The sequence below is a fragment of the Molothrus aeneus genome, chromosome 13 (genome assembly GCF_037042795.1).
Source record: "Molothrus aeneus isolate 106 chromosome 13, BPBGC_Maene_1.0, whole genome shotgun sequence".
Taxonomy (NCBI): Eukaryota; Metazoa; Chordata; class Aves; order Passeriformes; family Icteridae; genus Molothrus; species Molothrus aeneus.
In genome coordinates, this window is record NC_089658.1 from 6,677,262 (window position 1) to 6,702,774 (window position 25,513).

The window sequence follows — 25,513 nt, forward strand, 5'->3', positions numbered from 1 at the left end:
CAGAGTTTTGGAGCAGGGGGTTGAAGCAAGTGATCCAACTGAGTGGATTCAGTCAGTCAGTTACTGTTTTTTTCCTTTTCTGGCACACTGTGTAAAAAAACCCATGCCTCTAGGATAGGGGGAATTTTTTCTTTTTCCCTGTCAAATATGTGACCTGTTTATCACTGTACCTGGAGTTCATTGCCTTGGAGAGTCACCTCTCAAGGGTGGTCTGAGGTTTGGTCAGGAGGGACTTGATCTCATATCCTGTACCCTCAGTGAACGATGTTGGTGATTCTTGCCTACAGGCACTTGTAGCAGGTCTTTAATGTTTCTAATTTGCCTGGAAGATGGATAGCCCTATATCCTGGCTATTAAGTAATTTAAAATCCTTACTGAGAAATACATGATCTCAGAGTATCTGATTTCCCATGAATAATTTTTCTAAATATCAGAACATTTCCTGGAGTATTAAGTGTTTCAGTAAATTTGTAGGATACCTGGAATGTTCAAGCCATTGTTTTTCCCTTCAAACTCTTTATATTCCCTCTTTTCTTCTTTTTGTAGCTTTAGCTTCATTCCTGCCATTAGCCCTGTGTGAACAAGAGTCCTCTGCCTGCCTGACATTCATTGAAAAATTGGGGCCTTAGAGACTGCCTGACCTCTAGTTTGTCCTGTGAACACGTCTAAGGTGTACTCACTGTAATAAATCCCAAAGACAGCCGCTGCTCCAACAAATGCTCCCAGGAATTGTGCTAATATGTAAATTGGTAATTTGGTCCATTTTAATCTTCCAGTCACGCACATGGCTAATGAAACAGCTGGGTTTATGTGACCACCTGAAAAATAAATCAAAAATTAAGTCATGTGGATGACTCAGATACATGAGAATAGGTGAAGGATTTGTAAAAATGTGGGCACTTTTGAACACCAGAACAGTACATGGTTTTCTAGATGTTATTTTGCAGTTAAATGGTGACTGCAATTAAACTGAAACAAGTTGGATGAAATCAGAGGAGGGAGGACAAAAGCCACTAAGATCCATCTCTACTCTTGATCCTTGTGGACTGTGCTCTTTATCAGACTGCTGTCCTGCAGTATGTAACTTATAGACAACTTTTCCAGAAAAATAGTAACCTGCCCCATTGGCTGGGATGGGAGGTCCCTTATTCTGCATGTATTCCCTCTCTTTGAGGCCTTTGGCTTTATTTTTAGGGGAGGACTGGGGCAGAAGAACATTCCTTTAGTATCCCAAGCACATAATGGGGTTAAGGACGGTTACTGGCTTGGGTTTGTATCTTGAGACAGTTCTGGAGTGCCCTGGATTTTAAGTCATGTTTGTGTTCCTGTCTACAACCTGGGGTTACTTAGGAACTCAGTTTTCATGGAGACAAAATCAAATAATGTTAGGGCTGTCCAGTTTCATGTTGGCTGCTGGTGAGCTGTGCCTGGATGGGATCTGGGGACAGCAGTGCATAGTCCTTCACTGTTTTTCTATCTGGTTCTTGTGCTTTCCAGAAAGGTCCATGATAAGGAAACTGATAAAGTAGCTGCGCTGAAACAAAGTTCAGTTTTCTGTGAAACTTCCTTCCTTTTTCTATTCAGGAGTACCTACATCTGAACTTATGCATGAAAAAAGATTTCGGTAATGTTGGAATTCATGACAATTTTAGTTTCTAAAGTATATTTATGTCATAGCATCTCTTCCCTCAACAACTTTAGTCAACAAAAAAGGTGTTGTATGCTCTTGGAAAATTTCATTGTTTACAGATACATGTTTGCTACTTAAGAAACACAAATTGCCAAATAAATGAACAGGTACTTCTTTGTAATAAAGTCCCAAATTTTGCAAAGACATAGGAGCCTTTGCTTATCTTCCAGATAAGGTCTCATTTCAGTCTGTAGGAATATCAGGAAAAAAAATGGCTTTGTCTTTGGTAAAATAACTGAAAGAGCATGTCCTTTATCTGTCAAAGATTAGTGATGGAGAAAGGGCTTCTGTGTACAGTTTTGTGTTTGTTTGCACTTCAGGTCAGTGAGTCATTATCTTATGAAATCCAGGCACCTTTGATACAAATGAACTGACAAACACAGATAACAAGCTGGATAAAACCTTCTTTGTAGCATTTCCAAATGCTGACCTAGTAGCACCAGTCTTGAATTAAAAGCTGAATTCCTCACTGTGTTTCAAATTCTTCAGCACAGAGCAAATAGGTAGATGGCACCTAATTTAACAGCCCTTCATGGGAATTTTGATTAATTGTTGTCTTTTGTTCCTTACTCTGGCTGGAATTAACAATTTTCCTTTCTTTCAACACCTGATTTTATTCCCCACCTGTAGATAATACAGGGTGACTATGATGGCCAGGACAAGTTATAATAATATTACAGAGACCTGATTAACATTAAATATGGAAAGGTAAGGTCTAATTGAAGGCTCTCATGCTGATATAGGGGAGTTACAAGATTCTTGGTTCCTGTGCCACTGGTTTAAAAAAAAGTTCACTTTGGACAGTGTGTTCCTCTTTCTTTTGAAGTTGCAGTGACCACAGTCATGGCTCTGAAATGCTAAGTTGGATAAAATAGGGGAAATTATCTAGATATTGAGGAAAATTAAAAAGGGGAATTTTCCTAAATAAAAAGCTCAAATACACCAAGCATGCAGACTATATATTTTGTTAGCATTAATTTACAATTACATAAAGAACTGATGAAAAATATTTTAGCAGCACCTAAACATGAGAATTTGACCCAAGAGCCACAGAAATTGTTAAAAAATGCTACATAGGAACTTGTATTCTGAAGTGTCCACTAGTAATCATGTGTTGGATAATAACAGCCTGTTGAAATATCTGTTCCTATTTTTTCACAGAGAAAATGCACTGCATGCAGAATCCTTTGTCATGGGAAAAACACAGGAAGCACAATACTGCAACATCTGCAACTGCTCTGCCCTGCTGGGATTGAACTCTAATTTTCTACATAATGATGGAGATGAATATCCCTTGGAGGTGCAAATGTAGGACAGGTCTTCACAGGTTTGTTGTCATGAATCTGCATTAGAAGAGTTTAGCTGCCTCCATGTAAACCAAGAGCTGTAGTTAAAAGTTGTTCAGATAATAGGAATGTGCTGCTGAATTAATTCTGTCTGATATTAAGGAACAGTTCTGGTTTGTGTCAATGACAGTGACAAGACTGCCTGTTTTGTAGAACCTAGGGCACTTTCTAATGTGAGACTTTCTAATGGAAACCTTCTGCATGGTGCCTCTGTAAAAGAATTTGTAAAGCGAAGAGAAATGGCCACAGTAATTTCTGTTACAGCAACTATTTCTAATGTCCTAATTAAACCTAAAGAAATTTGTCCAGACCAACTTGATCCCCTTATGAAGGGTAAGAAATGCCTTTATGAGACCTGGAGTACAAGGGCACCATGTGCTTTAAAGTTTACTATAAACTTTGCATACAACACAAAGTATAGTGTATTTTCATGCACAGCATTGTTCTTACAACCCATCATTTTCTATTTTAAAGCAAGAGTTTAATTGTTAAAAGCAGTTATGCTAACATTTCCAATATTAGTTTGGCCAAATTGAATGGTTGAACTAGGAGACAAGGCAGCCTCCAATATGGCACCTGTGGACACCGGTTAGTTAGCCCAGGTAACTTAGCCCCAGCTAAAGAGAGATTCCTGACCAATACAGCTTGAGCAAGTGTTACAGCAGAAATAAGGGGGAAAGGACACTGACAGTGTCATTGAATGTATCTCTGGTACTGAATCTTTCTGCTGTTTCTGCTTTCTATGATCTGCCGTTTCTGTGAATAATCAGACAGGAACAGACTTGCTATTGCCTTGCACACTCTGTAAGGTGAATCCTGTTCATTATACCCATTAGTGGGTCATTCTGCTTTCTGTGTAGCTGGCCACCATTTTATCTGGTGACTGCTGGATTGCTCTTTGTGGTTATTTCTTTAAACACAGTGCCTGTTCTGCCCAGGATCATCTCTATTGACAGGATTTTCAAAGCAACACCAAGCAGATTTCTGGTTTACATAGAACACTTTCCATAAAAGCCAGAGGTCTGCCAAGGTTTTCAGACTGCAGAATTTGGTGGGATATTTTGTTAAACACAAAAAGTAGAAGGAAATAAGAACACACAAGGTTTAATTGCAAAACTCTGGTGTGGACTCTGCTGTAAGGGTGCTTACTGTTGCTAACTCATGATTGTTTATACCATGAAGTGGAAGCCCTTTAACAAGGGAGCCTTAGCACTGTAGCAATAAATGCTATAGAAGAAAAAAGTCACTTACCAGAGACGCCCCCGGACACGTAGACAGCTATGGTGACTGCCATGGCAAAGCCCACCGACACCGTCATGGGCCCTCCATGCGCCCCGCGGCTCAGCACAGCCTGGCCCACACACCCACAGCCCAGAGCCTGTGTTTGGAAACACAAGTGTAAATTCACAGCTGTGCCTGTCAAATGTTACTGGTTGTGACTTCTGCTCTCCTGGTATAGCTGCAAATGCTGTTTGAATACTGAAACAGTGCTAGAATTTGTCATGTTGCTGCCTTTGCTGCAATGCACATTTGCTTTTTATTTTCCTTGTCTCTGTCACAAGGAAGAATGTCTGCTAATGAGGACCTCTCTCCACACAGAAAACTGTTCTCAGGCACAATGAGGGGATACTCATCAGAACTTGGAGCCCAACAAGATTGCACTGCTTCTTCAACAAAACTCTGCCATCTGCAAGTGAAATTAATTCTGTGAGGTAAGTTCTCAGTTCCAGACTGATGTGATAAGTGATGAAAAATTTATTGTAAAAGTTATGAAAGATAGTTCAAAAATATTTTAATGTTTAGTGCTGGAAATAGGAATTGAGACAACTTTCTGGTATTTACATTGTGTGTTATCATTATGCTGCCTTTATATCATATATTGCTCTAGCAAAATATTTCACTGGCTCTGCAGCTTGAACAATTAACTGAAGTGGAGATATCTAAATAATTCACATTGAAGAATTCTAAATGGATTTAAACTAGTTTGGGACTTTTTTGTTGGCTCTCCTCAGAATAAAGTTCAGTAACAGGTTTAAATATTTGCTTAAGATGATGTTTATTCAGTTCAAAAGCCTCTGCTTCCCTTCAAGCATATGTTTGGAGCCTATTAAAGATGACAGGAAAGATATTCAAAGGGACAAAAACCTTGTAGCTTGAGATAGACTAGCTGATCCATTTCTGTGTCTTTGAAAATCTGCTTTTTCAATATATGCCTATGTGCTCTGCTGAACAAGGAGCCAATATTCAATGGAAGCTCTCAAATAATTTCTATAGTCTGAAAACTTTTGCTTCTCTGCTGCTCTAAGTGATGTGAATCATACAATTTCTGGGATGTGAGTAGATATATGTTGAGCAACCTTATTGTTTATTTTCAGTTGCAAGGTAATTGATTTCAGAAACTGCAAAGTAATGGGAAAATCTGCCTTGCCTTAGAAATAGACTGTACCAAAATGATTTGGTGATCAAGGTTTAACAAGCAAGTCCTGCTAGAATAGATGCAACTTAAACAGGAAAATCATACTTTTGTTTCCATTATTTCCCCAAGGGTTTTAGCTAATGCCAAAATGTGACAGAAAAGCTCTCAATAAAATTACTCTCTTAACCAGCTTTTGAATGCAGACGGCGTTTCTAAGTGCCCCGAGACTGTGTCATGTGCCCAGGTGCAGCTCTTGCCTGAGGTCATAATCATGTAAGCAAACAAAACACTCACTGGTGCCAGAGTGTTGCAGCTCTGGTTATGTAAGGGTAGGGTGGTGTTAGATAGCCACAGTTTATTGGACTGTGTAATTAAAAGCTCCAGGACACCGTGCAAGCTGCTGTGCAACACGAGGCACGCTTGCACTAGCCCTGCTCTCACCTGCCCTGCATGTGATCAGCACAAATGCACAGACAGCAAACCAAAATAAAATACAGTGGAGTTGGTCACAGCTGAAATGACATCTTTTCTAGACTTCATATGAGAATTCCTAATGTGTTTATATGTTTAATATGGAAAGAATGGGTATGGTGGAATTCAGAAGAATCTAGAGGAGGTGGAATTAACATACTCTAGTCATCACTTTCCAGACTTCTTAAAGGGAGTATTCCAGAAACTGGACCAAGCAAGATTTTGGGGAAGATATGACTCAGATGAAGAGCAAGCTCAGTAGGCTGCTCTGGGCCCCTGCACATACTGGGGTGCAAGTTGAATTCAGGCAACCAGCTCAATCTACAAGTATAGTGTGCCCTTGTGTTCTGAAATAGCACAGGCAACGTTTTGCAGATTCAAAGGCCATTCTTTTGAAGACTTCTTTTGAAGACATTGCCTCTTTCGGTAAGGATGATGAAAAAGAGAACGGGGTAGAGGAGATGGCTATAGAAAAGGATAGGAGGTAACAACATCTATGTTTATCAACTACAAATTCACAAGAAAAGGGAAGGAAATAACAGAGGGAGGCTGTGGCTTCCCTTGCTTTATTACCAGAACTGAGGAGAGTCACACAGAACAGCTGTGTAGTCCTCTTGCATTGTAGCTCCTGCTCTGCACGTCTTAGGGAGATGCACAAGTACAGATGCATCATTTCTGTGCTAACCAGTCTCTCTTCTACCGAGAAAAGACGTGAGCCAGCTGGAGCACAGCTGCATGCAGTGGACCTGCTCATGCACAATGACTAAATGCTGCTGCAGGCACAGTCAGTGTGTGCCCATCCAGGGATGGGAAAACTGGAGCTGAGCCTGCAGGTCTGAGCTGTGTCACTGTAATACTCTCTCATGTGCTGACCTTTTAAGAAGGAGAGAGAAAAGTTGCCTCATACTTACTGTAGTTAGGTTGGTGCAACTGGAAACTATCACCTAATCATGTAATTACACAAAGAGCAATTTAATACCTTGTAAGTCTTTGCTTGACTGAGTTAAGACCAACTAGATCACTGAGTTGTAATTAAATATTCTAAGATTTTATGCCAAGCTCAGCCATCAGTTGCACCCACATCACTCATTGATTGAAGCACATGGAGTAAATGGGAGTTTAATTTATGTAGAATATAGCCAGATCTCTTTATCTTATCTTGTCTATCTTATGTTGCCAGGTTTTCCTCTTAGCAGTTGTCTGTAGCCTGATCTGCTTAAAATTACTGGAGTACTGTCAGCACTGACTTTTTTTTGTTCATAAATCATTACTGCCCTGAAGAACATGCTTGGGTGTGGAATAGCTGTCTGAACCTTCTCTACCAAAAAAGCTTGCTTCATAGGCCATTAGATCATTCTTTTTGTCTTGGATAACAAGGAAAACAACTGGCCTTCAATGAGTCTAAGGTCCTGTTACTGTCTAGAAGCTTGCAGGATTTTCTATATCCCACTCATCAGAGAGACTAAAGATCATTTTGTCTCCATCTTACTATTTTCAGGATTTTTCCAAATGCTTGTAATAGCCTTTTTCAGTGTAAATAGGCTTTCTGCAAGATCTGAAACCACAATTTTAGGGAATCTATTTTTCTACATGGCCAGTAAATTTTAGACATCTTAAAGAATACTTATATAAAAAAGCCCCCTCTCTTATCACCCAGTCCTAGGAGTGGTGTGCATTTATGGGCAGGCCCTCTGACTGTCACATTAAAGAGGCAGCTGAGTTTTGAGCAGTGTGCAGGGAATGAGCTGTGCTGGACTCTGTTCATCCCCAGCTCCAGCTGTGGTGAGACACCTGCAGGGGGTTCCACAGGTGTCCCTGCAGGCAGAGTGTGGCCTCAATGGCTGCACAGCTGATGATGCTGTGCATGAGTACAGGAATTCAATGTGTTATAAGGAATACAGTCAGCAGGTGCAAAAAAAAAAATTATGAACTGCACACTTTCAGTCATGAAGTGCTAGAAAAATAGTGGCTGTGTTTGCCCTGTATTTGCAGGTAGGGATCTGTGCCTATGAAAACTTCACAGCATTCTTCATGTTGTACTGTAGTCTTGTGCAGTTCCCCTACCCAACATTAATATTTCCAAATAGGATTAGCTACTTATAAAAGCAGTAAATAAGCTGTTCAGTTTGAGGTGTGTTAAATTGGTGGTGTCTTTTCTAAGGGAGTGTGTTTCAGAACTCACTTTCATTTCCCCCACCCTTCATTTACAAAACAATTCTGCTTAAGAACTTACCTATTGAATTTCATAATAAAATGTTTTATAATATTAGAACTTTCTCTGCACTGAGATATATTTTTGCTGTGTATTACATAGGATCTTAATTCAGACAGGGTTCCTAAACATTCTTTCAACAGGGACAGTAATGCTAAAAGCAACAAAAACAGAGACATATTAGATCTTCTAAAATTCAGGGCCTTAGCTCTGCAAGAATTCAGGTTATAGGAAAACTCTTTCAGGAAAGACCAGTCGTCATCCAATTAAATGTTTAACATTTGCTATATTTTATTAAATCAGAGAGTACTTAAACTTTTAAAGGTGAGATAAAAAATAGAGCTTACCAGTCACAGCTCTTATTTTATCATTAATGAAATGTTTTGGTGGGGTGGGGAGGATTTCTGTACGTTATGATTTAATCAAGCTTAGAGCAATAAAAAGTCACTATATCCGTTCTCCTGATGTTCTTCTGGGAAACAACCAATATCCTCTTGGGTTCAGATGGATTTTAATTTTTTTTCAGACTTGCTATCTCATAAATAAGGGGTGCAAAAATCCCCAAGCCCTTACATTTAGTTAATTAAATAGTATAGACATAAGCCTTAAAATTATTGCCAATTTGAAAACATTTTCTAATGACAGAAAGAGACATTACTACTTGGAGACATGATTGTAAATTTAATAAAACTTTGGATGATTTGTGTATATAAAGCTTTAAAAACATATAAGTATCAGGTTCAAATTGATTTGTGGGGAAAAAATAGTGAAAATATTGAGGGACAGACTATGCTGTGTTATATAAACTGATGCTTTTAAATTTTATTATTGATTTTCCATATGAAATAGGAGACAAATAAAAGTTTGAAATCACCTAGAGAGAATGCAAAAGTCTGCATTTTCTCGTATTTTGTTATGATTAATATTGCACACTCCATCCTGAAATGCTAAATGCTTTTCTTTCCTGGATTACAGAGGGCAACTGGTTTGAGTCAGTTTCTTTACTGAAGACTTTTTATTTTCCTAATGATTTTTAGAAATTCAGGAAAGAAAATGAAATGTAATATTCAGACACAAACTTTCAGGAGTGAAACATTGCCTGTTGTCTCAGAGCTAGAAAGAAAAGGCCAGGCAAAGGAACCAAATCTTACCTAGCAGCCTTGAAGGGAAAATGAATCTGTTCAGGTGCTGCTTCCCTCCCACCTTACTCATTTGTTCTTGAGCTGTGATGCTTTGCTTCCTACCCCAAGTGAAAAGCTTTAAATCTATCTAAACTTCTAAAATATGTTCATTCTCTGCACCAGCTCTCAGGGAACTGTAGCATTGAGAAAGTGTGCAAGTGGGCATTGCAGACTCTGAGAAAGGAGGTTTTCTGTCCTTTCCCTGGAGTGTAAGGGTGCATGTTCCTTTTCTTTTACTCCTTCCTTTGGCTGCAGAAACAGGGGGGCTGTGTCCTTGGGATACATGGTTAGGAGTAATTAAAACTTAAGCTGTTTGCTGTTGGAAAAAAAAAAAGGAAGATGAATGCTTTTAACAGTAAAGAAACCTGGGAGGAATGGGTTAGAGGAACTGAGTCACATTTGCCTTTAAACTGGACCATGGATTGGAGAGCTCCCTAGAATTCACTTTCAACCAGAATGGTTTATTGAACTGTTGAGATCAAAGATATAAACTCACTGCATAGCACAAACTACATTTATTGTCTTTTATTCTGTTCTTCAACTGTTTATGACAGCTTTAAAAAGTTATTACTTTTATTACCTTTCTTTTATTTGGTGAAACTTTTGAAAGAACACCTTGTAAATTTGTGTCTGTAAAACATAAATTCAAGTTTTGGACTCACAGTTGAATGTTGGAAAGATGCAAGTCCTTCTGTAAGTCTCAGGCAGAGGTGCCTATGCTTCAGTCCTATACATGAAACTTTCTGGGGAGAAGGGTATCCACAGAAAAAAGTTTTGGGAAATTAAGTTCAGCTTACTGAAACCTCTTGGTTAAACAGTGAGTGTTGAGTTACATGCTGGGGCTGATGTTGCAGAAATGCTGATAATTTTCTTCAAAGCTTTCATGTAACACAACATCTGAGTCACCTAAAAGTTTGAAATGTCATATACTGGGAAAACTAAGTTTGGATAGAAAACAAAAGATTCCCATGATTTTTCAGAATGTTTTGCTGCTATAAATATTTTGGGGTAAAAGAATAATTAGCTAAACTTCCTTTCAAATTTTTCACACTGCTTAATATTCAGCTGAATTAAAGAAGGACTTCTAAAATGGAAAGGCTGTCTAGAAAAAAACTGATTCTGATAATAGTAAGATTATAAAAATAACAGTATGCAAGAACATCTCCTTAACCTCAGTACAACTAAGGGTCTTTGTTAACACTTTGTCTTCTGTTTGTAATGCTGATTTAATAGTTTCAAAAAGAAGAGTTTGTATGTCCTCACCAGAATCATTAGCAAAATGTAATGCCATCATAATATATGCAACTACGTAACATTAGATTCATGAGTGGCATCTATTATTTATTGTTGTACTATATTTTTGCTGCTAGAGACACAGATGTATGGATCTCTGACATAAGAGCTGCTCTTCTAGGTGCAAACACTGCTAGGGCTCATGTTATTTGTAGCATTATGTAATATTTTAAAAGCTGAGTGACATATCAAAATACTAATTATAAATAAGTTTTAATACCCTCTTATCTAGCTTTGACAAACTTAAGTTCACTAAGAGCTAGTTATACAAGGTTCTGTACTCCAGGAAATTCATTGCTGATGGCAAACAAGGCAAGCTGTTAGGAAGTGCTGATATTTAATTTTTTATCTTAGACAAAACTTGCTGTAATTTCATCCTATACAAAAAAAATTTCTCCCTTTCACAAAAATTTAGGACTTGGAATTTATCTTTGTTTAAAATGTCTAATGGTTTTGTGTTAAATGGTTTTGTGTTAAATGTTAAACGCTTCTTTAAGGAGCGAAGGATCAAAAGCTATGTTTGCTTTCATGTAATAACATCGTGTAATGAGAATTCTAATGCATGTTTAGAATAAGGGATATATGTTATCCTGCAGTATTGTAATTAACGTGCACTAGAATGTAGGGCCACAAAAAGTAGATACAGAAAAATGGTTTAAATTTTAATCTTATGATCTGAGTAAATCTATGTAATCCCAGTCTTGAAGATTTCTCTGAAGCAACTCAACTCTGCAACAGAGCAGGAGCGATAACTTGAATAATGAAGTGGTCAGAATATGAAAACAAAACTAAAATATTTTGATGATAAATAGCCTTCCTCATTAGCTCTATTTCAGGGCTGTCATGTATTCAGTTCATGCTTGTGTCTTGAATCCTCTAAGCACACAAAAAAATTTGCTTCAATGGGAGTTGCCAGAGGCTCCCCACCTCCAGTTGGAGACCAGGCTTATAGGAATATGTACATAGGAATATATATATATAACTATATATTAGGAGCATATATACTCCCCACTTGTGTTTATATGCTAAATGGAAGCCTGTGTTTTGTCTCAGCAAGGAAGTGAATGCTGCTCTGGCCTCTGGAGATCCTGGCTCCTGTGCAGCTCCTTTCTGGGAAACTCTGTTCAGTAAGATGCTCTTGAGAGTGAAAATGAAATAGAAACTGTGTTAGGTGAGCAGTAGCTGTTAAAGGAAGCCACATGGCCTATTTGGCATCTCCTTTTGGAGCTGTTTCAATTCAGATATACTTAATGGCATAAGTCAGAGTAAATCCCATTTTGGTTGAGAGCAATGCAGTCAAGTTCCAAAGAGGAAGTATGGAGAGGGGCATGATTAAAAGCAGAGAGGCAGTTGGATTGGTGAGTTCCAGCCAGACTCTCTAAAAAGCCACATAAACCATCTATCTGATGCAGCATGGCTTCCTGACTCTCTTGTGCTAGCACACAGGTGTTGTCCCCAGATTAACTCACAGAAGTCCTAAGAGGAAATGTACTGAACCAGGAAACATGATGGAGAACTCAAACCTCCCTAGAGAGCTCTTCCTCAAGGGAGACCTTTGGGCCAGGCCCAGCTGCAGAAGGCTGAGCCTGTCTGAGGCTGGGCTCTTGGCCACCGTGGTGCAAATGGGCAGGTGTTCTCCCAGCTCAGGATGCTTCCAGGCTCCTGGAGTTTCATGTTTCTTACCAAAATTGGGTGCTTTGCTAAGCAGAGAGCGTGGCTCATGTGGGCTGTGCCTGTATTATCAAGTTGTATAATGTAAGCACCTGAGAACCTGTGGATCTCTCAGGAGGGATTACTTGGAACATCTCCAGTCTGATTCACTGGATTGAGCAGCCATTAATGGTCAGCACATTTCCTGTGATTCTGGAGCTCACCTTCTACTTAATTTTCACCTGGAAAGAATTTTGTCTACGTGCTCTGAGTCCATGCTGCAAGGCAAAGTGCAGCATGCTAAGTAGGGCTGACCAGGAGATTTTATCCAAACTCTGTGCCCAGTGCCTTTCTCAAGGCTTGTTGTGTCAAATCTGTCCGACATTGCAGGCCACACCCTGAGGTGAAGGCTGGGTTTTTCTTTGATGAGTTATTCCACTTTCTAGATTTCCTGTTTGGAAAACAATGTTGCAAGACTGAGAGTTACCAAAGATGGTAGTTTAGGCTCCTATTAGTACGTGGCCTCTGATGTTATTCTCTAGAAAATTTAGAAATAGCTGATTTGGAGGGACAGAATTTCACCCGGCTAACTCCCAGCAGTGAGTCCCAGATTTGGGTGTGGTCAGTTAGCATTGGCTTCCAGACAGAGCCTGTGGCTAACAGAAATGCTGGCTCAGCCTCACTCCCTGGCACAGGTGCTCTCCACAGTTTCTAAACCCCATCACAGCAACCTGAAGTGGCTTTCAGCAAAGACATGAATCAACTGTGCTGTAGGCCGTGAACTCTCCTCTCCATTTGGAACAGCTTTAACACACAGTTCTTACACTATCCTAGTACTAGAACTTCTTTTGCATACATGCTGTTTTCCTAGGATTTCTGTCCTCTGACTCACCAGGGTGCCTCTTTCATTAGCTCCAATTTAAATTAAGGGTTTAATATTTATCTGTGCTTTAAGTGAATACTAGCTGACACAGTTTAAAAGCAACAGCAATAAATAGAATCACTTAACAAACTAGATTGGAAAAGACCTTTGAGATCATTAAGACCAACCTATCAACTAACAACACATCAACAACTAAACCATGGCACTGAGTGCCATGTGCAGTCTTTTTTTAGACACCTGCAGGGATGGTGACTCCACCACCTCCCTGGGCAGGTGATTCTAGTGCCCAATCACTCTTTCAGTGAAGAATTTCTTCCTGATGTGTAACCTAAACTCCCCCTGTGCAGCTTAAGACAACAGCAGAAAAGGCAGTTTCTTCACAATAAACACTTGGTGCTGCTAACTTGTGCAGTCTAAACACAAGCTTGAGCTATGCAAGCACTGAGAACACTGCAGTTTAATCCAGGTGAGACTCTTTCTTCTTTAAACCAAGACTGAAACTAGAAAGGGTAAGAGAAATGAGAAATTCAGATTGTCAACAACAATTTTGTAGCTTTCTACATTTTCTACCATTTTCTACTACACTCATATGGTGAATATACTAGAAAATAGGATCTGGGTTTACATTTCCTTTCTAGCCTTGTGCAGCATAATATTAAATAATAGCATTTGCTGTCTAATCTGCACTTTAATATGTTTTCTTCTCTTGCTTAATTTTATTAATGGAAAGAGAGGGAGGATCTTGTGGTGAGCACAGAGTACTGGAAGTCAGGTGATGTGGGTTATATTCAGAGTTCTGCCACAGGCTTCCTGTGCAGGCTCCTGTAATCAGGTTTGCTAATATACAAAATGAAGATAATGACATTTCCCCTCCTTACCAGGGTGTTGTGACATTTAATTCATTAATGTTTGTAAAGTGCTCTGTGCTCCTTGCTTCTAAATGTGCTCCTTACTGTAATAACATCTTATGGATGGTATTAAATTTGAGAATAATGTTATTTTAGTGCCGGTGCACTTCAGTTGGCTGAACTGTAGTAAAGACCATAATTTCCAGTATTTTATGAGCTACTGGAATTTTTAGATGACTTACTTGAAATTTAGCTAATATAGTTACAGTTATAAAACCTATGTCAGTACTGTGCCTGCTACTTTTTTTTTCCTTCTTTCACTATGATGAAATATTTAGCAATAAGCAAGACTGCTTTGTCCAGACTAAAAGGAGAAAGAAAGAAAGTTTGGCATAAATAGTCTAGTTGCTTGACTTCTAGCTCTGCTACACAGCCTGCTCTCTCCCCTGGTGAGTCACAGTCCCAGTGCAAAATGCACAGAAAAACTGCGCAAAAAAATTAGGTAAAAAAATAAAAAAAATCTGGGGTTAAAAAAAAAGGGAAATTTAGGTTGTTTATCTAAGTTGTAGCAGTACTGTAGGAACAAGCAATATATGTGTAATTTATGTAGTACAGTTAAAAACAAAACAAAAAATTTTAAACTTACAAAATCTCTGAAGGTTTGGCAATGCAACTCACAGTAAATTCGCGTCAAATCATAAAGCTAAATTTCTATATTACACAGGAAAACAACTAAAATTTTCTAAACATGCAGTACAATATGTTTGTTAATGTAAACAGAATCTGTGCATAAATGAACTGCTGAGTTTTTAAAAAACAGGAAAGTATTAACAACATTCATTGTGCATATCTGGATTGTTCAGAGCATGCTCCTTCACTGAAATTCCACTCCTAGATGAAATCTAATGCCAATCAGACAATTGTAGTACATAAAACAATCTGGTTTTTATAGGCAGTGATAATTACATGGGGTGAAGAAAGGAATTACAAACTTACCGTGAGAGGAGCAATTCATTCAGGCTGTGCATGCTCAGGCTGTAACCTCGCTGCTGGCACAGTACAGGGAAAACGTACATGTCCCCGTACAAGCACTGTCCAACATTAGATTAGTAGGAAGAAAAGAAAGCAGCTGACACTTACTATCAGTATAAAAGTTCCCAGGAACTCTGACAGGGCTTCTTTAACCAGGCTGTTCTTCAAGGAAAATTTCTCCTTTAAACTCCTTTTGTTTTTCCGGCTCATTTTGGCTTCCTCTATTGCTCTGGTGCCCTAGTTACAAATACACACAAAATTTGTTCTGTATTCGTCCCTGCTCCAGCTGAACTTTGACACTTTTACTTAAACATTGAAATATGAGATTTCATCTTGTACAGCCAGTGAAATCATCTGACTGCAGGCATTGACAGAACCAACTCAACATGCCCTAACAATTCATCATGGATTTGTCATTCTGTGCCTTCTCTGAGTGCACTTCTATTTATACTGGTTAGATAATACCAGTAAGTTCACAATCAGATTTCTTCTTTTTTCTTACAGAATGGATTAATAATTACCTTTCCTATATTACTTTTTAAAAAAATTCTACTAAGAATTAATAAAATGTTGTTTCTATCATCCTGGTCAAAAAGAAAGGTAAAAATATAAACTACAAAGTAAGGAACCAATATATAGTTGCAAATTTCTCTCTGACCTAGATTGGGATTTAAACCATGCTACTATTGGTTGTCAAAGAATTTTTTAAGGGGAAGTTGTAAAGAGAGTGAATGCTTGGGAGAATGCTGTGCTGTACCCTGCACACAAAAGCTCATAACTTCTGAGACATTTCAGTGGCTAATGAGGAGTCTTACCTTGGTGGTATGTGTTGAATTTGCATATTCACTCACAATACTCTTTTTGGACTAAATGCCTTGCTCTCTAGTGAACTTCCCTGTTTACAAAAGAGCAATGAGGCAGAATAAATGAAGAACATTTAATGAAATCTGCTTTGGTCCAGTGGCTCCCTACAAGGCAGAACAGGGAAGTGAAGCACTGATTTACTATATATTTCCTGTATGTTTGGCTTAAAAGTGCATGGGTGCTATAATATAGAGTATTATAATATTATTTTCCATGATCTTAAGACTTGAAGTTGCCAAATATCTCAAAGAACTGCACCTCCTAGAAAAAAAATATGACACCTTTATTCCTTCAGCATCTTGAACATTTTTATCAGATGTGAGACAGACTTGACACTCTCTGGTTGATTTCCAACTATTTTCTGCTGTTTCGCTTGACACCAGAACCTCAGCCCAGTTCTGGTAGATTATTTTGGCATGTATTGTAGCTGCTCAGTGCAGCTGAAGTTTGTCCTAAACAGGGCAGAGCCTTACAGGGTTAGGGAAATGTGCCACTTGTTATCCCATCAGTGTTCCTCCTAGCCTCCAGCTAGGTCCTGATGTGTGCTCCCTGCAGCACTTACCACCCCCAGCTTCATCCCTTAACCCTCCAGTTCTCCCCACCACCCAGTTTTCATCCTTAACTGCTTTTCTGTGTCCTTTTACTCACCTTTCTCTACCTCTGCATCCAAACACCAGTGTGTCCTCAGGTGGTTCTGAAAGCGCTGCCCTGTGGAGCAGCACGGAGCTGATGCAGCAGCAGATGGCAGCATCCGAGCTGGTGCTGCCTGAGCCGGGGACACCCGTGCAGAGGCGGTGACACTGCTGCAGGACAGCTCCAGTCCTGCTCCACAGGTCCTGCCTGTGGCACAAACAGCTTTCTGGGGCCGCCTCTGGGGAGCCCCTGGAAATAGCCTGTGAATGGCAGCTTGAAAGCATTTACTCCACACCACCGAGAAACAAACATATTACTCAGGACCATAATTATCACAGCGGGCTAGAGTGTATGTTTGTTATGTCTGTGAGAGAATTCTTTCAGGATACTGTATACATTAGAACTGAGGGAGGATGCTTGGGAGGATATTCATTACAGCAGGAATGAGATAAACTGCTTCCTCTCTTTCAGGAAAATGATAAATAAATAAAGAAACATGTTTATGGAAGCAATTTTTAGTTGTTTGTCCATAGCAATTCTTTCTCTTATGCAGATGCAAGTCTTGCTGACCTAGTAGTATGTAGATAGCTCTGAGTTTGGTCTTCTAGCAGGTATGAAGACATTAATGCTATTTTTCAACTAATAGTGGGGTAATTACATGTCAGAAACAAAAATTCATACTCATTCAGATCATGTTGACTTCCTTATATGAATTTTCTGTCTTTGCTGGGTGGAGGACTGGCACAAAAGTATCTATTTCACATTTGATCCTATCAGATTTTCTTCAATACTTTATAAAATCATATGATTTAATTCCATTAATAAGAACTAAGATTAATAAGAACATTATTAAGAAAGGAAGGATTAATATTAAGGAAGATTAATAAGATGCTAAGTTAGACCAAAGGTTCTCCTCAGCTCTTATAATGAGATTCCAGCAGGTGCTCTAAGAAAGTGTTGAAGAACAGAATACACAGGGGATGACTGCTCCCTTGGTAAATCCTTCCAGTATGTGGCAATTTAAAAGCACTGCCTCACTTTGCAAAGAGAAAAGGGGGCAGCTCAGAACATTTGAATTCAGTTTCTTCTTTTCTTATCTTCTTTTCTTATCTGAATTCAGCTTCTTCTTTTCTAAGAAGGATCTCTCTTCTCAGAAAGAGATTCTATGACATTTGCCAAATCCAAAAACTATGTATGTAGTATTTTAAGAAAGACAAACGTAAATATAAACACTATGAAAGCTTTGGTTTTAATTACTATCTATTTGATTAATACTCTGTTTTACTGCCTTTTCGTTGTATGCAATGGAACATCTGGTTGAAGAAAGGAAAGAAAATGCACTGTGATTACTGTTTTCTTCTGCTCCCTCACCTGGCTGCTGCTCCCAGTCAGAATGATAAGGATACCAGCAGTGCCACCCATAAATATTGAAACTGTGTCATCTGAGGGAAGACATCTTCCAAAAATGGAAGTTATATAAGTAAGTAAGGAGCATACATATTAAATGTAGAACCACAAGAAAGGTCACAAAAAATGTTAAGGTTTTGCCAAGAATGTGAAAGTAACATTCTAAATGTTTTCAAATCCCTTTACCAGAGGAGTCCTGTGAGACTCTAAGTAAAGCTTTGGAGGATGGAAGCACAGAAGAAGCATTCAACATGGCTACGTCCACAGCTAAAAGAATTATTTGCCTTGCTAGATTTGGTGGGCTGAGTGTGAGCAACTGTTCTAAAATAAATTGTCATCAGGAAACACTTCAAGAGAAATTGATAAATTAACCAGTAACTAATCGCTGGAGCTGTGCAATATTTCCACTGATGGGTTAAAATGCTCAGCTTCTCAAGTGCTAGTGCCAGTGGATTGGTTTTCTGCTGATCCTGATCCTAATGTCAGCAAAACAGACCATAGGAAAGATACCAGTGATCTGCTGGTGCTTCAGGAGAGTCCTTCAAAGGTGATCATAGAAGTCACACTGACAGTTTTGTAGCTCTTGTGCCAGGAAAATTAGATGAACTGCTGTAAAAAGTAAAATCAATAGACACGCAGATAAAGCTGGTGCTCTGTAGAAGCATCAAATGGATTCTGTTAGGGGAGGTTATGCCTCACAAATCTGCTGGCATCCTTTAAAGACATCAAAAAGCACATTGATATTATTTTCATGCTTCAGTGTGGGATCAGTGTAACCTTAGATTGCAAGACTAAGACTCTTGGGACCCTTACCCCTGAGGCAGTCTGGCTCAGCTATTTCTTCTCTTCACCTGGATTTAAGCAGAGCAGGAATTCACATGATGTATATAACCCAACCATTTTTATAGTAATCTTCACTCCTATAGAAATAGCAAAGTAGAGAATAATGCACATAGCTCCCACAGTTTAAATCCCACGGGTAACAATATATAGTGTACTGAATTTTTAATAGCACATTATTCAGAGTATCACATAAATTGTTATTACTGATGTAATAAAACCTAAACCAACACAGCTGGAGAGACCAAGGTTGTAAATACACCATATATTTTTTGTATTGTAATAATATGGGCCAAATTATTTTAAAGTCTGCTGATTTTAGTTGAATTAGACTAACTCTGACTATGTACCTCTAATTCAGGTCCCTGGTCAAATACCTTTGCCTAATTTATATCTCAATCTTCATACAGAACCTGCTGCATGGTATATAAGGGGCATTCTCTGTTTTACAGATTGGTTCTCCTGCTGGGGAAGTCAAAGAAAAAATTCAGGTGAGGAAGATCTGAACACACTGTAATTCAGCATTCTAAGCATTCTAGTACATAAACCCTCTATTTCTTTATTTATTTTATTTCCTGATCACCCCTCTGTCTCTGCTGTCCCTGGTGAAAAAGTGCTCAAGGTGAGAAATATTTGCAATGGGCAGCTCAAGTTTAGCTAAGTCCACCTTGGAGAAGGGGCATGGCACACAAGGGGACTGCTTGAGAATTTGTTCTTTCTTCTCTGTGATCTCAGTGTCCAGATAAAACATTTCTGTCTGTATCATGAATATGAGATCAAACCCTTACCACATCTGTGAACTTCAGCCTTTTTGCTCATAATCTTTAAGGCCTGACATGTATACGTCTGCTGTTGCTGACACTGATTTCAGGGAGAACTAAACTGGACTTTCTCTAAAGCAGGACCCAGGATTTTGCTTTGTTCTTGACTGGCTGGGCACACCATTAGGCCTCAGTGCATAACTGATGGTACTGCACACATATATGATATGTATAGTTGTAGAACTGATGATAGTAAATTTCAAAGCTTGTTGTTTGTGTAACACAGGTCCTGCCTGAGAGTTTCTGAGCCAGTTTAATCTCTCAGCAGCTGTGCTGGCACAGAGGGGCACAGATAACATTCCATTGCAGAGGGCCCTGTGACAGGGCTGTCAGTGCTGGCACCCCGTGGAAGTGTCAGGGCAATGCTGGACAGATGCTAACGTGCACCACTCTTATCAGCTGCACTGGCTGTGCTGCCTTCTCAGCCCTAGGAGGAGCTTAGCTGGTAGGTGATGGTATGGGCAAGCCTTACTTTCTGAATGCATCCAGAGAAAGACTGTTGTAGTATAAAAAGAATTTTGCTTTTAAAGCATAGATCAATTTAGTACAGAAGGATGCCTTGTTTAAGCCAATTCCATGCTCTTTTTTCCTACATATTCCCTTTTCTTATATCGCTTTGCTATTAAAAACAAAAGGCATCTTGCTAAATATATTAATGCAGCATGAAGAAAGCCTCAAAGTATATCCAGTGGATCCAAGTATATTGCAGAGATCTGAATCCTGTGTTTTCTTAACACAGAATGGGACACGTTATCAAAACCTTTCATCATTCTACAGGGCACAGGTTTCCTGTAGCAGCTCTGAGACAAGGCTACTTGTAGGGTTGTGAAGAGGAGGAGATCTGAGCCTACCTAACTGATAAAAGGAATGTAGCATGAAAGCCAAAGATAATGACACATTTGACTCTACTGACACACAAAAGCAAAGTTGTGCATTTGGCAAGTACAGGGGGCTAACTAGGAGAGTTGATTCATGGTTCTAAAAGTTAATTTCCACTGGGAAAGGGACAGTGTTTCCTGTACCTGACTCACCAACCCACCTACTTTCACCTGTCTCCCACTCTACCTGGGCCTCCACGGAAGCCATCCAGCCCCAATCTGGCCCTCTGTTGGAGATGAATATTCTGTAAGAGCTGCTGCTCCCAGTGCTTTGTCCCCTCTCTCCCACAATGAGAGCATTTGTTTGTTTCACTCCATGTTCCACTCATCCCTCATCCTTTAGTAGGTGAGTTGTCAGTCTGCCTGGTTTCCATTCTTTTAATGCCCTTTCATTCAGAATTATCCATATTTGATTGCTTAAATCCTCTGTCTTTCGAGATACAAGTTTTGCTTCTGGGATTCCTTTTATGTGTTAAATATTTAGAACATAGATGATATATTTATCTCGGGACCCTGTATAAGAATATTAGATTGCTAGGCCCAATTCCTTTGAAATTCCACAATCAAGACCTTTTAATAAAAAAAAAAAAAAGGTGTTCTGAGGTTCATAGCTGACCCTTTATAGGGTGTACTTGGGAGCAGACCCAGCAGCAATCTTTTGTTACTTCTGCATGGTATCTATGTTCATTAAGGTAATGAAGCTATTAATTGAATATGTAAGTTCAGGTAATTAAATACAAGACTTATTTCTTTAGTTTAAAGGGTAATAATAAAAAATTTAAACTTGCAAACTAGATCACACATTTAGTGATGATGAATGTGAGCTGGAAAGTGCAATATTCCAATATGATTTAGTTAATTGCATCCATTCATTAGGTGATATACATTAGCAGAAGGTCAATCCATTTGAGGCTTGATGTGTTTTACAAATAATAAATTTCAACAGGTAAATTGAAGAGAATTTCAAAACAAAGGTTTTTTTATATATTCAGATTCAGGATAAAATCCCTACAGCCAAGAACATGTTCCCTATAAGTTCACAGTTACCGGCACATGCTCTTTGCAGCACTGCTGAGGTCACTCTGGCCAGTGAGGGACAGGTGACATTTCAGCTGCTGGCTTAAACTAAAATGCTAATTTTTAAAACTGACCCACTTATAAAGTGAGTCCAACATTAACCTTTTTCAAGCATTTTCTAGTTTCTCTCACTGAATTATGAATTATTGAAGCTTGCTTAAATCCTTAAATTTGCATTTCAGTTTTGGACTAAATTTAGCAACAGCTGGTAAATTTACTAACTGTATGTAGATTTCTGTTGCTTGAAGAAAGTATTCTGCCCTTTAGGCCTCTTCCTTTTGCAAATTTTGTAAATTTACCAATTGTTAATTTTGCCAGCATTTAACAGTTCTATTGGATATAAAAGGGCCAATATGACAGGTAAAAAAGCTGATCAGTTTGACTTTTCTTACTAAAAATTATCCATTTAACTAATTTTTAGTAAGAAAAGTGTTAAATCAAATTTTCTTCATTAGACATTTGTGAATATTCAGTAATAAAATGGTTGTTCTTGATACCAGCATTTTTTCTGGGGTTAGAGGTAATGTAGAAATAAGGAAAGTAAAAGTAGATTTCATTCTGTTTATTTATAACTTAAGATATATCCAGGCTCAATTATTAATAAGATTTATAATTTTAAAACAATTTATTCACTGAGATACATGAAAAATTCTGAAATAATATTTTAGAGGCTTCTCACTGCATTGTGGGTGTTGCTTCACAGGTCATATTGCTTAGGTGTATAACAATATCTTTTTGCTTTCTGTGTATAATATAGCTTTGTCTGGAGCAAGGACTACTCCCATCCTGCACACAGCTCAAGGGCCATAATTCTTAAAGGGATTTTAACCAGTGAGCCTTTTGCAATGGTCAGGCTCAGAGACATTTAGAGAATTGATTCAATTAACCTAGAGGAAAAAAGTGCTATAATGTGTGATTTATGTTTGCAGATAAATTAAAATACAAGTATCTCCTGAAGAGCATTTGCTGCCCTCATGGTCGGTAATGAAAATAGCAGGCAATTAAAATAGAACACCTGAGGTTGAAGCTTTAATGTATAGATCAGAAGATGAAGTTCAGATTTCCTAAGTGGAAGTCTGAGCTGAAAAATAACTTAGGGGAAGTTTTTATTCAATCTCTACTTTTCTTCCAAAAGCAATTTATAAAGCACACAAAAAACAGGAAGAGAGATTTACTGAAGCAGGAGGCAAAGGGTACAGAGGAGTGGGATCTCTCAATCAATACTGAATTTGTATGAGGAACCAGGAATATCCTTGCTAAATGGTAGTGGAACAGCTGAGAGAAAAAGTTATATATAAAAGAACTTATGGGTCATATTGAAATAATTTTGGGGTAGATTTTGCAGTTGATCTTGAGAGGAATCATTGGAAGTGTCTGATGGAGTGATGTGACTCAGTTCCTGTGTGTGACAGTGCTTTCTGGAGCTCACTCAGGAGCATAAGAAATGTTCTGATTAGAAGTAGCGAGAATGAAGAGCTCTTGCTTTGGAGCCTTGTTGGAGTTGCTGTGTCCACTGCCCATTTCAGTGGTGTGTCCATGTGTGCTTGGGCACAGCTAAACTGCCCAAAAGATGTTTTGAGATACAAAGAGTTTCACCTCATCCTCTAGCTTTATAATTTCTTTTAGACAACATGTACACAGTAACATAGAGCAGAAAAGTATCAGTACTCCGACTGAGAAACCCAGGAATGCCTTAATTACATCTGTATTGTCTTCAACATTGCAGCTTTGTCTTTTGCACCCTGTCTGATCACCACGGGTCCCGTTCCCATCAGATGGTGTTTTTATAAGCCAGGTCTATATCCTTATCTATAAATAATACCAGCTGCTGGGGATGGGTGGAAAAATTGAGGCTTCAATATGTAACAAAGGTCTATCTTCAAATTATACATTCAGATTGCTCCAAATAGAAAAAAAACCCTCCAGGAATGATTTTGATGTTGGCTGTATACTAGCTTAAATTCTAAGACTGAAGCAAGAAACAGAGTCACTTGGTTGTTCTTCATTTTATTGACAACCATTTCATTACAAAGTGTGAAGACTTTGTCATTGCAATCTGAAAGAGAACATATTTGTTTTCTGATTTGCTGTCTAAGTAAAATTTTAATTAAAACCCAGTCATGTGAGAGAAAATAAGCCAGTCTGACTTAATTGATAGTTGATTTAGTTTTGCAAATTTACCAAAAAAAACCCCAAACCATCCACACACACACACAAAAACCCCCAAAAAACCAAACTAGAAACTACAGCACTGCAATAAGTAGTTTTCTGTTGTTTGGAGGTATTTAGGGACCATTGGACTGAATCCTGAGTATTGTTTCTGTTATTTTTTTAATTTATTTTTTCTCTCACAAATTAATTAATTTCCTACCATATTAATTGTTTTTACTGAGTTATTGTCCTAATGTCCAAGGCAATCCCTTCCAGAGTAAATTATTTATTAAATGTTAAACATTTGCTTGCATGTTTTGAAGCCATGCCTCGATTTGCTGTTATAACCAGTGTGGTGCTGAAGCCTGGAAGCAGCTCCCCAGGCTGGGTCCATCAGTGTCCCCAAACTCTCCAAGATCTCATTCCTCACTCTGCTTGGCAGAGCTGCTCTTGTCCTTGGTGAGAGCCCACCTTGGCACCAAGGGCTGAGGCATTGGTGTCTTCCCAGGTGGTGGAAGAGGAACTCCAGTCATTGCCTCGCCGTCTGGAAGAGCAACAGGACACGTGTGCCGCATCTCTGAGGGTGGCTGCACACCATGAGCCCCTGGAATGGTAAGTGCAGTCCCATTCTCCATCTGGGAATGCCAACAAGCCCTTGAGCTAAAGATCTTTGAGGGCTTTTGCAAACTGAATTGCTTTGAGGTGTAAGAGGAATGTGGTTTGTACAGCAAGAAGTGGATGAAGGTCACTTAAGCAGCTCCAGATTGTGTGGGTTTGAGCTGCATCTCCACACACACTGGAATCCCTTCTCACCAAAATCTCCTGAATTTTATTGATCTAATAATGAAACTGTCATACAGTTTCCTCATTCCTGAAACTTGTTTAAATGCATTCTTTTTTTTTTTTTTTTTTTTTTTTTGAAGGAGCACATCCCCACTCTGATTTATTTTAAAATGGCTTTTAGAAGGTGTCATCCTTGTGATGAAGTGTTAGGTCTGTGTTGCCAGTGTGCCATTAAAAATTGAATTTCTGACGTTTAAATGTCTCACTCATCCCAAGTGTCACAGTTTGACAGCTCTGCATGTCACATTACAGCAGAATATTATGAATCCATTTCCTCTGTCAGGTCAAAAAAAAAAAGGACTGAAAATGAGAAAAAGCAAAATCTGCAGTCTTCTTCATTAGTGAGATGGAAATTTACAGAAATATACATGTTAACCCTGAAATTACTTAACTGGCACTCTCTACCTTGTGCTGCCTGTCATAGAACAAGCAATCTTTGTTCCATGCTCCTATACAAACACCAAGAGAATGCTGGGACAATCTTTTCAATTGTCTGCAAACTTGTCAAATGTGGAGTGAGGGATATAAAGGGCATCAACAAACAAATAGTGTTACAAAATCAAAACATGGCCAGATCCCATTGTTTATTTTTGACTGTATCAATGAAAAGGTCGTGTGGTGTATTTCTTGTTGCTTTGTTTGGCCAACTTTAGACAGCTGTAGCTTTGGTGTCCTTTCTTTGTTCATCTATCTGGTATGCGATAACTTCAAAACATGACATCTGATCAGGTTCAAAACATTGGGAGTGTTTGCATCAGTAAGCAGAACTTCACTGATTTTGCCGAAAGTAATGAAAACGGCCTGAGCTTTCTATGTTTTCTGCCTACAAAGTTTGACCAGGGAGCGTGTAGGGCATTGACAATAAATGTCTGATGCCCTCAGCTCTTGGATGTGGCTCCATTTGGCCGCTGCCTTCCCAGTTACCGGCTGTACGGCACTGCCCAGCCTCTTCTCTTGAACGACCCGGCCTCCGCTAA

General features: G+C 38.9%; 1 protein-coding gene across 3 annotated transcripts in view; it reads right to left on the minus strand.

Annotated features, from left to right (window-relative positions):
* Positions 1–16,629, minus strand: part of AQP9 (aquaporin 9) — a 28,524-nt gene extending 11,895 nt beyond the window's left edge. Inside the window, exons 1-4 of one of the 3 annotated variants that reach the window (XM_066558770.1) lie at positions 16,535–16,629; positions 15,131–15,259; positions 4,288–4,414; positions 681–818 (exon numbers count right to left, since the gene is read on the minus strand). In XM_066558770.1, coding sequence (XP_066414867.1) covers positions 681–818; positions 4,288–4,414; positions 15,131–15,232 — 367 coding nt within the window. In that variant the 5' untranslated portion in view covers positions 15,233–15,259; positions 16,535–16,629. Of the gene's footprint in view, positions 1–680; positions 819–4,287; positions 4,415–14,986; positions 15,095–15,130; positions 15,414–16,534 lie in introns of those variants that run through there. The other 2 variants (XM_066558771.1, XM_066558772.1) reach the window with 2 other exon arrangements.
* Positions 16,630–25,513: the final 8,884 nt, after the last annotated feature.